The 11,901-nt window shown below is 39.8% G+C and overlaps 1 protein-coding gene across 1 annotated transcript; it reads right to left on the minus strand.

Annotated features, from left to right (window-relative positions):
* Window positions 1-6,953: 6,953 nt before the first annotated feature.
* On the minus strand, window positions 6,954-8,785 carry LOC127796584 (UDP-glycosyltransferase 74B1-like). The gene is made up of 2 exons (XM_052328779.1): window positions 8,092-8,785; window positions 6,954-7,964 (listed from the first exon to the last, which is right to left on the minus strand). Exons 1-2 carry the CDS (start codon window positions 8,752-8,754, stop codon window positions 7,203-7,205), a joined length of 1,425 nt encoding a protein of 474 aa, XP_052184739.1. The 5' UTR covers window positions 8,755-8,785; the 3' UTR covers window positions 6,954-7,202.
* Window positions 8,786-11,901: the final 3,116 nt, after the last annotated feature.

Genomic DNA, 11,901 nt, shown 5'->3' on the forward strand with positions numbered 1-11,901 from the left:
CCATTGCTCGTCGTGTCATCAATCCACAAACCTCGATGCAATCCTTTAAATAGGACATACGGTCCACCTTTTAATCCATCTTACTTTAGGTTGATTCCCTAGGCTTCTGGCCTCGATCAATGATAACTAGCGGCACACCTCTCATCCTAGACCATTGAAACTTGGAATTCTCTACAATGTATAGACCTTACTCAGATCTTCAGCATCTGATTGTCTCCTTGGCAGTTCACTAAGCAACCTAGACCCTAGGTCCCAAACCCATACCGTGAGACAGTTTACAAGCTTCCCCGGTACGTTGATCATAAGCTCATTACAAGCCTTCTGCCTTGGTCCCTAGATCTAGATCTGTCACTGTGAACACCGACCAATAGTGTCGTCATGCTGTTAGGGTTTCTTTATCCCATCTTTGCGAATCACATCAGCTGCACCACTTTCAGCTCATTAATTGACATACTCACGTGCCATCATTTGGCCATTTTTGGCCTCTCATTTGATCCAATCTGATGGATCCCTTATCATATTTTTGAGTTACTAAATGATTCTCGAAAATCCTTATCCTTTAATCTTTAACTTGACAGCTAGGCCATCAGACTAATCTTGCGCTAGCTTTTATCAGGCATTCTACTATTCATCGAGAATAGTAGTGGTCTACTGGAATAGTACACTAGGTAAGTTCCCAAGAAAGAGAGGTGGGTCACAAATGGACACACTTAAGTACCAAGTCTTTCCTTAGCCAAAACTTTTCTAGACATGCACTTGCACTACACCACACTTATCCAGTAATTGTCAATGCCCAAATCTTACGGTGGCTTTGCTTATCTAGGCACACGCGACCTTTTCCTTAGGTTCGCTCTAATATTGACTATACTAGAGGCACTTAAGGCTCAGACATTACCTATGTCTTCAACAAATTTGCTTTGATGCCAACTGTAACACCCCACTTTTCTCTTATAGAGCGTGTCACTATGCTAGGGCCCAAAATATACATAAATTATTTTTTCTTTCTTTCTCGATACATAACTTAACCTTAAGTACCGAATTCCAAACAAACCCCCCAACAAATCATTAAAAATGCAGAAGCGATAATCGAAACCTGACATGGTACATAATTAATTCACTTTATTTATAACATAAGAATCCGTACCATAGTTAACATCATATCCTCAATATTGAAATACATAAATACATGGAGATTCCATAATATTCTAACAAGACTAATCATCAATAAAGCATCAGCTAAAATATATCCGAGTCAGCTCCTTGCCTAAGCTGCAAGTCTAAACTGGAACGTTGAATGTTCTAGGGGCACAACCCATTAGAAGATGAAACTTCTAGTGAGGGTCCAAAAACATATATATGAATACATGATGCGATAACATGAACAACATTTGCCTTTAATGTAACTTCCTAGGCCCACCAGCCAGCACAGAATCCTAGGCAAATCCCAAACCTCTGCAGGATAAGCCTAACGTTATTCTATCATTGCCCTAGGGGAATTACGGCTACACTCTGGAGGCAACATCCTGTTCGCATGCACAAATATTAATATGACAATAATATCATGCCATGCAATTATCACGACTTTCCATGCAATATGACAAGATGAATATTGCATTCATAACAACATGCATATATAACAACCATATCCTGAATATAAGTTATTGTGAGAAAACCACTCACAAATCCATAGTTATGATAAGAAAACTCACATTTGCCCAAAGATCATGACACCTCGAAAAGCGCGCATCACCTCGATATGCGTGCCCGACCTCGATTCTCGTGCCAACTCTCAAAAGTTGCACCAATCACATCATCTCTATCACCTTAATAATCAAAATGATATTTAATCACTAAATATCCTCAATATTCCATTTATTTAATTTTTCTTTCATTTTCTCTCATTTTTCCTTTCCAAAAATCCCAATAAATACCTTAGGACTATTTTGTCAAATCTAATTTCACAACAATTCATTATAGGCTATGAACTTCAAGGGAAAAATACTGGACTTACCCGGATGTTGCGTTTTCACATAAAACGAGCCTCTTTGGTTCTAAAATCGATACATCGGGAATTCCAAATCCCAATCTTTTTGCACAAACCTCCATAAAATAATTTTCCTGATTTTTACATATTTTTTCCAGAATTTTCCTGAGCCCCACGCGCCCGCACGAGCCTGCACTAGAGGTGTCAAAAGGGCCGGGCGGCCCGCGGGCCGCCCGGCCCAGCCCGTGACGGGTCGGGCTTTGGCCCTGCCCGTTACTGTTCATACGGGCCGGGCCTGGCCCGGCCCCCATTGGGGGGCCGGGCTGGGCCAAAGAAATTGGGCCCACGGCCCGGCCCGTGGCCCGTTGGGCCCTTATGGGCCGGGCCCATGAGGCCCTTATGGGCCAGTAAGGCCCTTACTCATTTTTTTTTTTAATTTTGTTATTATTTAGTAATTATTGATATTGGATATTAAAAAATTTAATTTCGCAATATATATAAATAATAACCATCAATTAATTTATTTAAAATTTTTAAGTTAAATTTTTTATATATTTAAATTATAAATAAACATTCTCCTTTTTTATATGTACATTATTTTTCATATCAATTCACAAAAAAAATTATAAGGAATATAAATTAATGAAATAATATTTAAAACTTAAGAATTAAGATAGAAAATATTTTAAAAAGAAACAAATTAATTTTTATATATGTATATATTATGTGTATTATTTTTAAAAAAATTATTTAAAAAAAAAAGAAAAAAAAGGGCCGGGCCCGGCCCGTTAGGCCCGTGGGCTAAGGGCCCGACCCGGCCCTCTAGCCCACGGGCTGGCCCGGCCCGGCCCGGCCCAGCCCCTTTGTAGGGGGGCCGTGGGCCGGGCCGGGCCCTATCAATGATAAAAGGGCTCGGGCCCGGCCCGGCCCTTTTAGTAAAAGGGCCGGCCCGGCCCGTTTAAAAAGCCCGTGGGCCGACTCGGGCCGGACCGGGCCGGGCCGGGCCGGCCCTTTTGACACCTATAGCCTGCACGTGCTAGGGTGACTGGGCGCGCGTGAGGTGCAACGCGTGACCAGCACGCACCGGTCGTCTTCTCCGCTGACAGCCGTGTCGGCGTTCTAGGCTGACTCCACCTTCTGATTCCCCTCGTCCAGTTGATCCAAATGGCATGTCTTAATGCCCGAAACAAGCACCGGAGGTGCCTCAACCGGGCAGCCAAAGCCTCGGCTTGGCCGTCCGCCTTATTTTTCAGCGAGCTCTCGAACGGCCATCAAACTTTGACCAAAATGGCTCATTTTCTCCATAAAGATTCCTCTTCTCATGGGCAACAAAAGCCCCTTAATTTGGAGGCTCAATTCGTTCATTAAAGCCCTCGATTTGAAGCTCAATTTCTCTATTTTTTTGGCTTTCATGAAACCCCTATTTATAGGCATCTTCGATGCTTCAAATGCTCGAGATCGGCCAACCCATGAGCCTTAGAGAATCTACCTCCCTTAGATTTTCCTGGAACAAGCCTCACTCGACCAAAATCTCGAGTTGCAGGTGTGCGAAAATTTGGTGAACTTTCGGTCGCTTTTCTGGCCATCTTATTGGCTGTTGTCGGCCAAGCCCTTTACAAAAGATGCTCCCCGAGCAACCCTCGTGCCATCCCTGTGGCCGATTTTAGTGATTTGATGGGTTGGTCGGCCATGGGTTTTTGGAGGTTTTCTTGAAATTACACTTTGGCCCCTCAAACTTTGGCTTTCTCCCTTTGGCCCATTTCACCAAACCCCTCGACTTTTGATATTTTCCTATAAAGATCTCTTGTCCTAAAACATTCATTTGACCCTTGAAGATTTCGAAAAATCCTCATTTCGGCCTCCCTCTAGCAATTTCATAAAACTGCACTTAGGTCTCAATCTTCGTTTTGGCCCTAAACCTCTTCGTTTCTTCTTGAAACCACTGAAGGGTTGTTTCTTATGAAAAATTGAAGCCCTCTCAAGCTTCCGTTGACTTCCCGGAAGTTGTCTATAACAATTCGATATTGCAGCCTAATTAGCAACTGTATTTTAGCTGTACCAAAAATTATTCCCGATCCGATTTCTTTTTGACACCATAAATCCTATCTCAGGGTGCTCGTTAATGCCACGTTATTTTTCTTTGGCATCTTGGCTCCAAGGCATTCCCGACAGTCGATTCAGTCATCTATACGATAATAAATTACCGTTATACCCTTCATTTATCCTTAAATTCCATTTTTTGCCCTAAGATAAATTACCTTTGAGTCCTTTAGAATTTCTCAGGTATTACACTCATCCTCTTTGCATGTTACATTTTAGGGAATTTCAATTTTTTTTCTATTTTTCCTATTTATGCTTAGACCGCATAATTTTTCAAAATTTCCTTTTTAGTCCATCAACATTGTAATCTCATAAAATCAAGGTTAGGTAATTAAATATGTAAAGAACATAGTATAGATCTTAAGAGTAGAACATACATGTAGTAATTAATTAATGAACCCAAATGAGTCTGCATTTACTTAATTTCCCAAAGAGAAACATATAGTAAGTCCTTGTAAAATGTGAATATAGTTAGCAACATAAAAATGACGAAGCTATCCATTTAGAGGTCGAATCAACTAATTTTTCTTTTCCCTTACTAGGGTTTAGGTTACCTAACATGTTTTAATATATCATATTAGATGTTGAATCATTTAGTAAAAGTTTAAAACATTTTTGTACATAATACGCGAGTATGATTTGAGTCGACATAATCCTAGAGGTCAAACATCCAATGGGCCTGTTTGTTACAGCTTAAAAGTTATAACTTTTAGCTTCTAGCTTCAAAAAAGTTGAGATGTAGTGTTTGTTTCAACGTATGAAATTCTAACTTATAACTTCTACTAGTTTTTAGAAGGGGTAGAAGCTGGCTTTTTCAAAACTGGGATACCCCACCTTTTACAACTTCTGCTTAAATAATTACATTTTTGTGACAATTTTGCCCTTATTTTTAACAAAGAATTACCCTCTTGTCTACACAATCATGGATTTTTCTTTTCCACCGCCATCTCCATTTTCAGATCTCTTTCTCTCTCTCACCATCTTTCTCTCTCTCACCATCTTCCTCTCTCTCTATACTCTAATTAATTTTTTTTTATAATACTTAAAACTTATATATATACATTAATTAATTTTTAAATTATCATTCTATAACTACTAAGGGTATTATGGACAATTATATAAAAATAAGTTATTTTACAACTTATGATATCAAACACCATAACTATTTAACTACAACTTCTAAGAAGCTGCAACAAATAGGTTCACAACTTATTCTAAGTTTTAGAAACTATAATCTAAAAAGTTAGAACCTATAATTTCTTTAATTAAGCTGCAACAAACGGGGCTAATATCATTAATTCCCAATTGAGATGCAATTATGGTGATCATCTCATTAATTCATTGCTTTGGGAACATCCATCCCTGACATGATCATTTAGGTCTTCATTCCTTCCATGGTTCTTCCCTAAGCTAATAGGTCCAACTGGCTTTTATTATTTAAAAAACCTTATCATTCTTGTGATGATTCAATCCACCCCTCGCATATTTGAATATGATGCATTAAATATTAAATCATGTAGTGAAGGTTCAAAAATGTTTTTGTGCATGATGTGGCTCGACATAATAATAATAATAATACAGATTCAACATCTAATACATTAACCCTAAATCAAGATGCATTTTTATGGTGAAAGTCTCATTAATCGTGGGTTTGAAATTATGCAAATAACCCTAAAGACTAACTTCTATTTACCTTCATAGTCAAATAATGACATAACAGCATTTAAGTCAAAGTCACATGCTTGACTCAAATAACATACATTTTTTATGCAACACAATCAACACTAAATATAATAATTAATGATGTACATCAAATAAATTGAGTTTTAAAGGAACCACCCTCTTGATTTGCTGTTCGGTGACTAAAATTTGCTTTCTGAATTTGCGTGTACCAATCTCAAACTATGCACCTAGTCACCCAAAATTTTTCTAAATTAATTAATACAAATTCTAATTAATTTATATATATATATACACACACATCACGTGTCGGACAAATTTTTCTACCTTTTTTTCTTCTCGTCTTTCTTCTTTTTTTGGTTTTCGCACCATCACGAGCTTCCGCAGCCACCTCGCCCCTGAGACAGCACTGTGGAGATAAATTGAGAGATATGCCCGAATCAGCCAGGGTTTGAAGTGTTGCACGCATTGGCGCTTGCCAAGGCTCAACCCTAGAAGGCAGCTTTGTTGCCCCTAAGGTTCGAACCCACGCTAGTAGCCATCAGCATGGCAGGATTTATCCCCACCTCAGCCTTTGCCAACTCGGCTCTGCCCTGGGGGGTGCCTTTCTTCTTTCCTCCTTCCCGACGTGGTTCCTTCCTTTAGGATCACTGCCTCAAAGTTGGCCGCCTTTCTTCCTCTTTTATTTTATTATGCTATTTTAATGATTAATGGGCTGGTCGTCCAATTCTAACGTAAACCAAGTTTCGCGGGTGTAGCCCAACGATTGAGAGTGAGTACAAGTTGCTCCTAAAGAAGGGTTAGACTATAAATTGCTATATAATCAATTGTAGGTTTCGTATTCAAATTTTAGCTCTGAATTTCGTGATTTAACTTCTCTGCGAAAATATCGAGACTAAGTTACGGGGCCTCGGGGTGAGTAATTTCACGTTTTTGCTCCCAAAGATAAGATAGAAAATTGAAGATTTGACGGATGATGTGAAGGCCAATTATAATCATTTAATTAGTTCACTAATGCAAGCTCTTCTCTTCGCCGACAGCTCAGATTATATAATAAATGATTCTCAAATCCATATATATGGACCTCTGTTTTTCGTTGTTCAACTCCTGTGTAGTAGATGGCCCAAATGCTTCCACGACACACACACACAAACTATGCCTGGCCAAGTTTTTGAGTTCTATTCTCACCCGCTGCTTGATTTGTTGGACTTAGAAAAGTTTGTATATTACTTTATTATTGGCACACGTATGGGAATAAAGAAAGCGTTACAAGAGTTCATCTTAGAATCACAATAGATGACCATAATTAAGCAACTCACTCGACCTTAATTTTTACCCCTTAAACTGAAAGAAGAAGAATAAAAAAAGACATGAAAAATGTAAGGTATCATCAACAGATGATGCTTTTGGAATCCATCAAACTGTCTGGAGCTTATCATCAGTTGCCATTGCTGTACCCATTCCTGCCACGGCTTTTCAAGTGCTCCACAAATTGGGCAATGCTCTTGTCTGAGCTCCCTCCTTCACTCATGGCTTCCTTTGCCAATCCCCTCCATTCTCTGGCATTTCTCCTCATGACCATCTCATCGCTGCTCCCCCCAGATTTCAGGATCACTTGCTTCAAGCAGGCAATGAGCTCTTCCCTTCTCACAATCCCCTTTTCGTCCTCCTTCGCTCTAACCCCAACCCTCCAAACTCCCTCTATGAACTTGGCATCCGTCAGCTGATCCGCCCATTTCGGCACCCCAACCATGGGCACCCCGAGGCTCAGCCCTTCCAGAGTCGAGTTCCAGCCGCAATGCGTCACAAAGCAGCCGATGGCCCGGTGCGCCAGCATCTCTAGCTGGTTGCACCATGTCACGATGAGCCCCTTTTCCCTTGTGGATTCTATGAAACCATTAGGCAGCTTGTCAAGCTCACTCCCCCTCACCACCCAGATGAAGTTCACGTCGCTGTCCTTCAGCCCCCATGCCATCTCCTCCATCTGCTCGGCCGACAATGAAACCATGCTCCCAAATGAGACGTACGCCACAGATTGGCATGGCTTTTCTTCCAGCCATTCCATGCACTCGTCGCCAAGCGGCTTCCAGAGGCTGGCCCCGTACCCTCTGTCATCCTCAATTCTTCCATCCAAGTACGCTGATGGCACCATTGGACCGATCATCTTCACCGGCCATAGCTCCGACACTGTTCTCGCCACCTTAATTAGATACCATAAAATTACACGGACAGAATTAATTCATTAATAAGCAATATTGAAAAGTTAATGTTATAGAACGAGGATTGGCCTAATTATTAAGGCTAGCTAATGGTGAAAAGATTATTACCTCCCATTCCAATGCTTCAAAGGTGTTGCCAAACACCCAGTCAGCCTGCTCCAAGTTAGAGAACTGGCTTAGTTTCATCGCCAAGTAAGCAGGGTAGCTTCCCGGTGCCTGCAGGAAAGACGGAATGTCGCGGGATTTCAAAGGAGGAAGGCCGGGTAGTTGTAGCGACGACTCATCATCATCTAGCTTCAGCGGCAGGCTAAGCTGGCCGCTGTGCAACAGGCAGAAAATCGAGGAGACTGCCGCCGAGTTGGTGAAGAAGGAGGCTCCATAGATGCCGTGCTCCCTGGCCACGTCGAGAGCCCAAGGAAGAAACGAATCATAAACCACGCAGTCGACTGGGAAGCCGGAGCTTTTGTACTTGGTGATGAGCTGAGACAGAGTTCTGGAACCATTGGACTTGAAGGAATTCAGGTAGACATCCTCGCTTCCTGCTTGGGCAAAGCCGGACTCGTCGAATCCATCGGAGATGGGCTCGACGCCGACGTTTGGAGCGCAGATGGAGCGGGCGGTGTAATGGGTGGTGGCCAAAGTGGCTTTGACGCCTCTGAAAGCCAAGTGCTTTGCGAATTGGAGGAGAGGGTTGATGTGGCCTTGGCCTGGGTATGGAATCAGCACCACATGTGCATGGCCTCTTCTTCCATCATTCTTAATTTCCTCCATTTTCCGTTCTGGGTTTAATTTGCTGCTTTTGTTTGTTCAAGATTTTCCTATTTATAGGCTGTTGCTGTGATTCGTCGAGAAGGAAGCACTAAAAGATCTAGCAGCATACGTATATGTGCGTGCGTGTGTCCTTGCGTGTGCGTGTGACGTGCTAGGCTCTAAGTTGTCTGCCTAATTTTTGGTACGATATAAGTTGATAAGTTTGAAGTTTCTTTCCAGGCACTTCAAACTACAAGTCAATGGGTTGGTAGCCTTGTTCAGTGATGGCATGTTATATGAAACGAAAATGAGAAATATTTTTAATAAAAAATAAAAGAAGTAAAAATGGATGCAGTGACTGTCGATGCAGCGACTATCAGCCTACGTATAAAAAATATTTTTAACAGTCGATGCAGCGATTATCGGCGAGAGCGAGATGAGGTGAGGAGGCCATGGTAGAGAGGCGACGACAACGAGGCGAGGCGGTGGCCATGGTAGGGGAGACGCATCAGAACAGGGGGGAATTCATAGGAGGGGAAAGGAGAAAGCAAGGCATGGGGGCAAAATTGACTTTTTGCCCCCTTTCGATAAACCCGTCGGGCTTTCTAGCATTTTCTTTTTTCCTTTTCGTCCTTTCTTCTTTCCTCCTTCCCGACAAGCCAAACATCATCGAACAAGATCGTTTTCTAGTGCCCCGTGACATGTATCCGGCAAGCTTGTATCTCCCTCAAATGTCATCAAAAATTACTCCAAATTCTTCCATTCCCTTCCTCACACTCTCAAAAACAAAAACCCTTTCCCCTCAACTCTCAAATCTCTTCAGAATGACTTTGATTTTGTGCTTATTCCAAGCTAAACCCTTACCTTATTTACAGGTAAAAGTTGGTCGCATTGAAGGTTCTTCCTTTGTCGACTAGGCTCGCATAGGCCGTGATCCCCCTCCCTACAACTGTTGCAGGTTGTCGCTTCATTGAAAAGGAAGCCTAGAGCTTGCAGTGTGGTGACAATCTTCGATCGCATCCATATTGTAAGTTTCCAAGAATTGCACTTCTACCACCCCTTCCCAACTTTCCTTAATTCCTTTTAGGCCCTTCTTTCTAAGTCCTAAACGTTTTTGCAAAATTCGTGAAGGCCCGACCTCCTTTGGGTTTTTTCTTTATACCTAGATTTAAAAAAAAAAAAAAATCTTACTTTCACCCAAAAATTTCTTAAAAATTAGATTAATGATCTAGTGCATGTCAAACTTAAGAAAAAGTAAAAGTTTGATTTACCTGAACTAACTGAACTGAACTGACCAAACTTGTCGGTTCAGTTTGATTTTTTTCTTGTATCCGTTCAGTTCAATTAATTTTTCTCAAAAATTCAGTTTTCAATTTTTGGTTCGATTTTTTGTTGGAATAACTGAAATAACAGAACCGACCAAAGTTTAAAATGATGTTGTTTTGATGTTTATAATATGACATCATTTTTTTCGATTTTATGTGTTTTCTATTGGTTTCTTCAATTTTCTTCAGTTTAATTGGTTCAGTTCAGTTTATACAGTTTGAATTTAATTTTTTTAATTATCGATTAATTCATTTTTTTTGGGTTAATCAGTTATTTCAATTTAGTTTTGCTCTGGTTCGATTTAATTAATTAATAAATTTCCATCGATTCAGTAACCAAACTGACCATTTATACACCCCTGATTAAACTATAAATTGACAACGTCACTCTTCAAACTTAATGTAAAAGATTAACTAATTTCCTCCCAGGGCACAGGTTAAGTGGTTGAGTCATGATAAGTTGGGATTTACACCAATAGATCATGAGTTCGATTCCTTATCCTACGCAATGAGATAAATCATCTTCTTGCAATTTACCTCATCTGTTAAAATTGAAAGCATGAGCAGTGGAGACCACCCAAGAGCGATAATCCTAAGATTAACTAATTTTAAGTTTTGGTAGCAATTGTTAAAGCCTCAGTCAATGAAGAGTTTTATATTAATGTAGAGACGGTAAAGAAAGCCGTAAGAAAGTTAAGATAAGGATGCTTGAAAAGAAAAGAAAAAAAATGATTTAAATTATTTTGTGAATGCAGCTACAAAGCAAGAGCAAGTTAGTTAGACTTGTAAAGTAGAGATGATCAACATGATGATGGGTTGGTAATTAGCAATTGAAAATTAATCAATTGATTTGTGGTCGACTTACAACCTCCAAATTAATTAAACGTGCAATATTTGAATGGAATGTTGGACCAGCGCAAGTTAAACACGATTTAAGGACGAAATAGAGTTATTAATTAGTTAAATCAAGCCAAGAAGGCAAGAATCACACTAGCGTGATTCAAAGTTCTAAACCAAAACGGCTAAGAAAGTGGCTCTTTCACGATTCTAATTAAAAATTCAATATTAAACGTCATAGAAGAGGAAGACAACAGTACCCTACAAGTCGTCACTTGGCAACATGCATAAACATGTGTGTGTGTGTGTGTATCTAATAAAAATAGTTATTTTAGTCGTTGCGTTTTACAAGTCGTCACTTGTAATTCAATTAATAATATTTAATTTTCTGTTAGTCCGATAATGAAACACTAATGAAAGGGCATATTAAGAGATGTAAGTGTGATTTCTTGTAATTAAATGAAAGAGAATATCACTTTGCTTGGATGAATGGCTAAACTACTGTTGGGCCACAAACAAAAATTAATTATTTAATTAAATATCAATTACGTGCAAATATCAAACACGAATAATAAATAGACATGAATACAAATACAAGATTTTACGTAAAAAAATCCTCCAGTGTAAAGGAAAAAACCACGGGCTAAACTCCAAAATAATTTTACAATAAAAAAAATCGAACATAATCAAATTTCAATTATTATAAAGGAACAAACCACGGGCTAAACGTAGGAAATGTTCAGAAGGTTAACGGAGCATGCTAAGGACTAACATTTTAAGCGTAGAACAACCTTTAAGTGAATTCGGGTTGAAACGAACTGATTTAAGGTCAAAACGAGCAATTGGGCCTAAGTGCAATTTTCTAAAATTGCCCGAGGGAGGTCTAAACGATGGTTTTTCAAAAATTTCGAGGTAGAAATGGGAAGTACTAAACTTGAGGGACTTAATGGTATATTTGGATTTATCAGGAGCATTGTGAAAGGGGAAGAAGTGTTATTTGAAGAAA

Source organism: Diospyros lotus, chromosome 3 (assembly GCF_014633365.1).
Source record: "Diospyros lotus cultivar Yz01 chromosome 3, ASM1463336v1, whole genome shotgun sequence".
Lineage (NCBI taxonomy): Eukaryota > Viridiplantae > Streptophyta > Magnoliopsida > Ericales > Ebenaceae > Diospyros > Diospyros lotus.

What these genes read in the sequence shown, in the direction of transcription:
- LOC127796584 (XM_052328779.1), bottom strand. Translation starts at nt 8,754, where the DNA reads ATGGAGGAAATTAAGAATGATGGAAGAAGAGGCCATGCACATGTGGTG. An exon ending in TTGAAGCATTGGAATGGGAG is followed by an intron (nt 7,965 to 8,091) that starts GTAATAATCTTT and finishes TATCTAATTAAG; the next exon opens with GTGGCGAGAACAGTGTCGGA.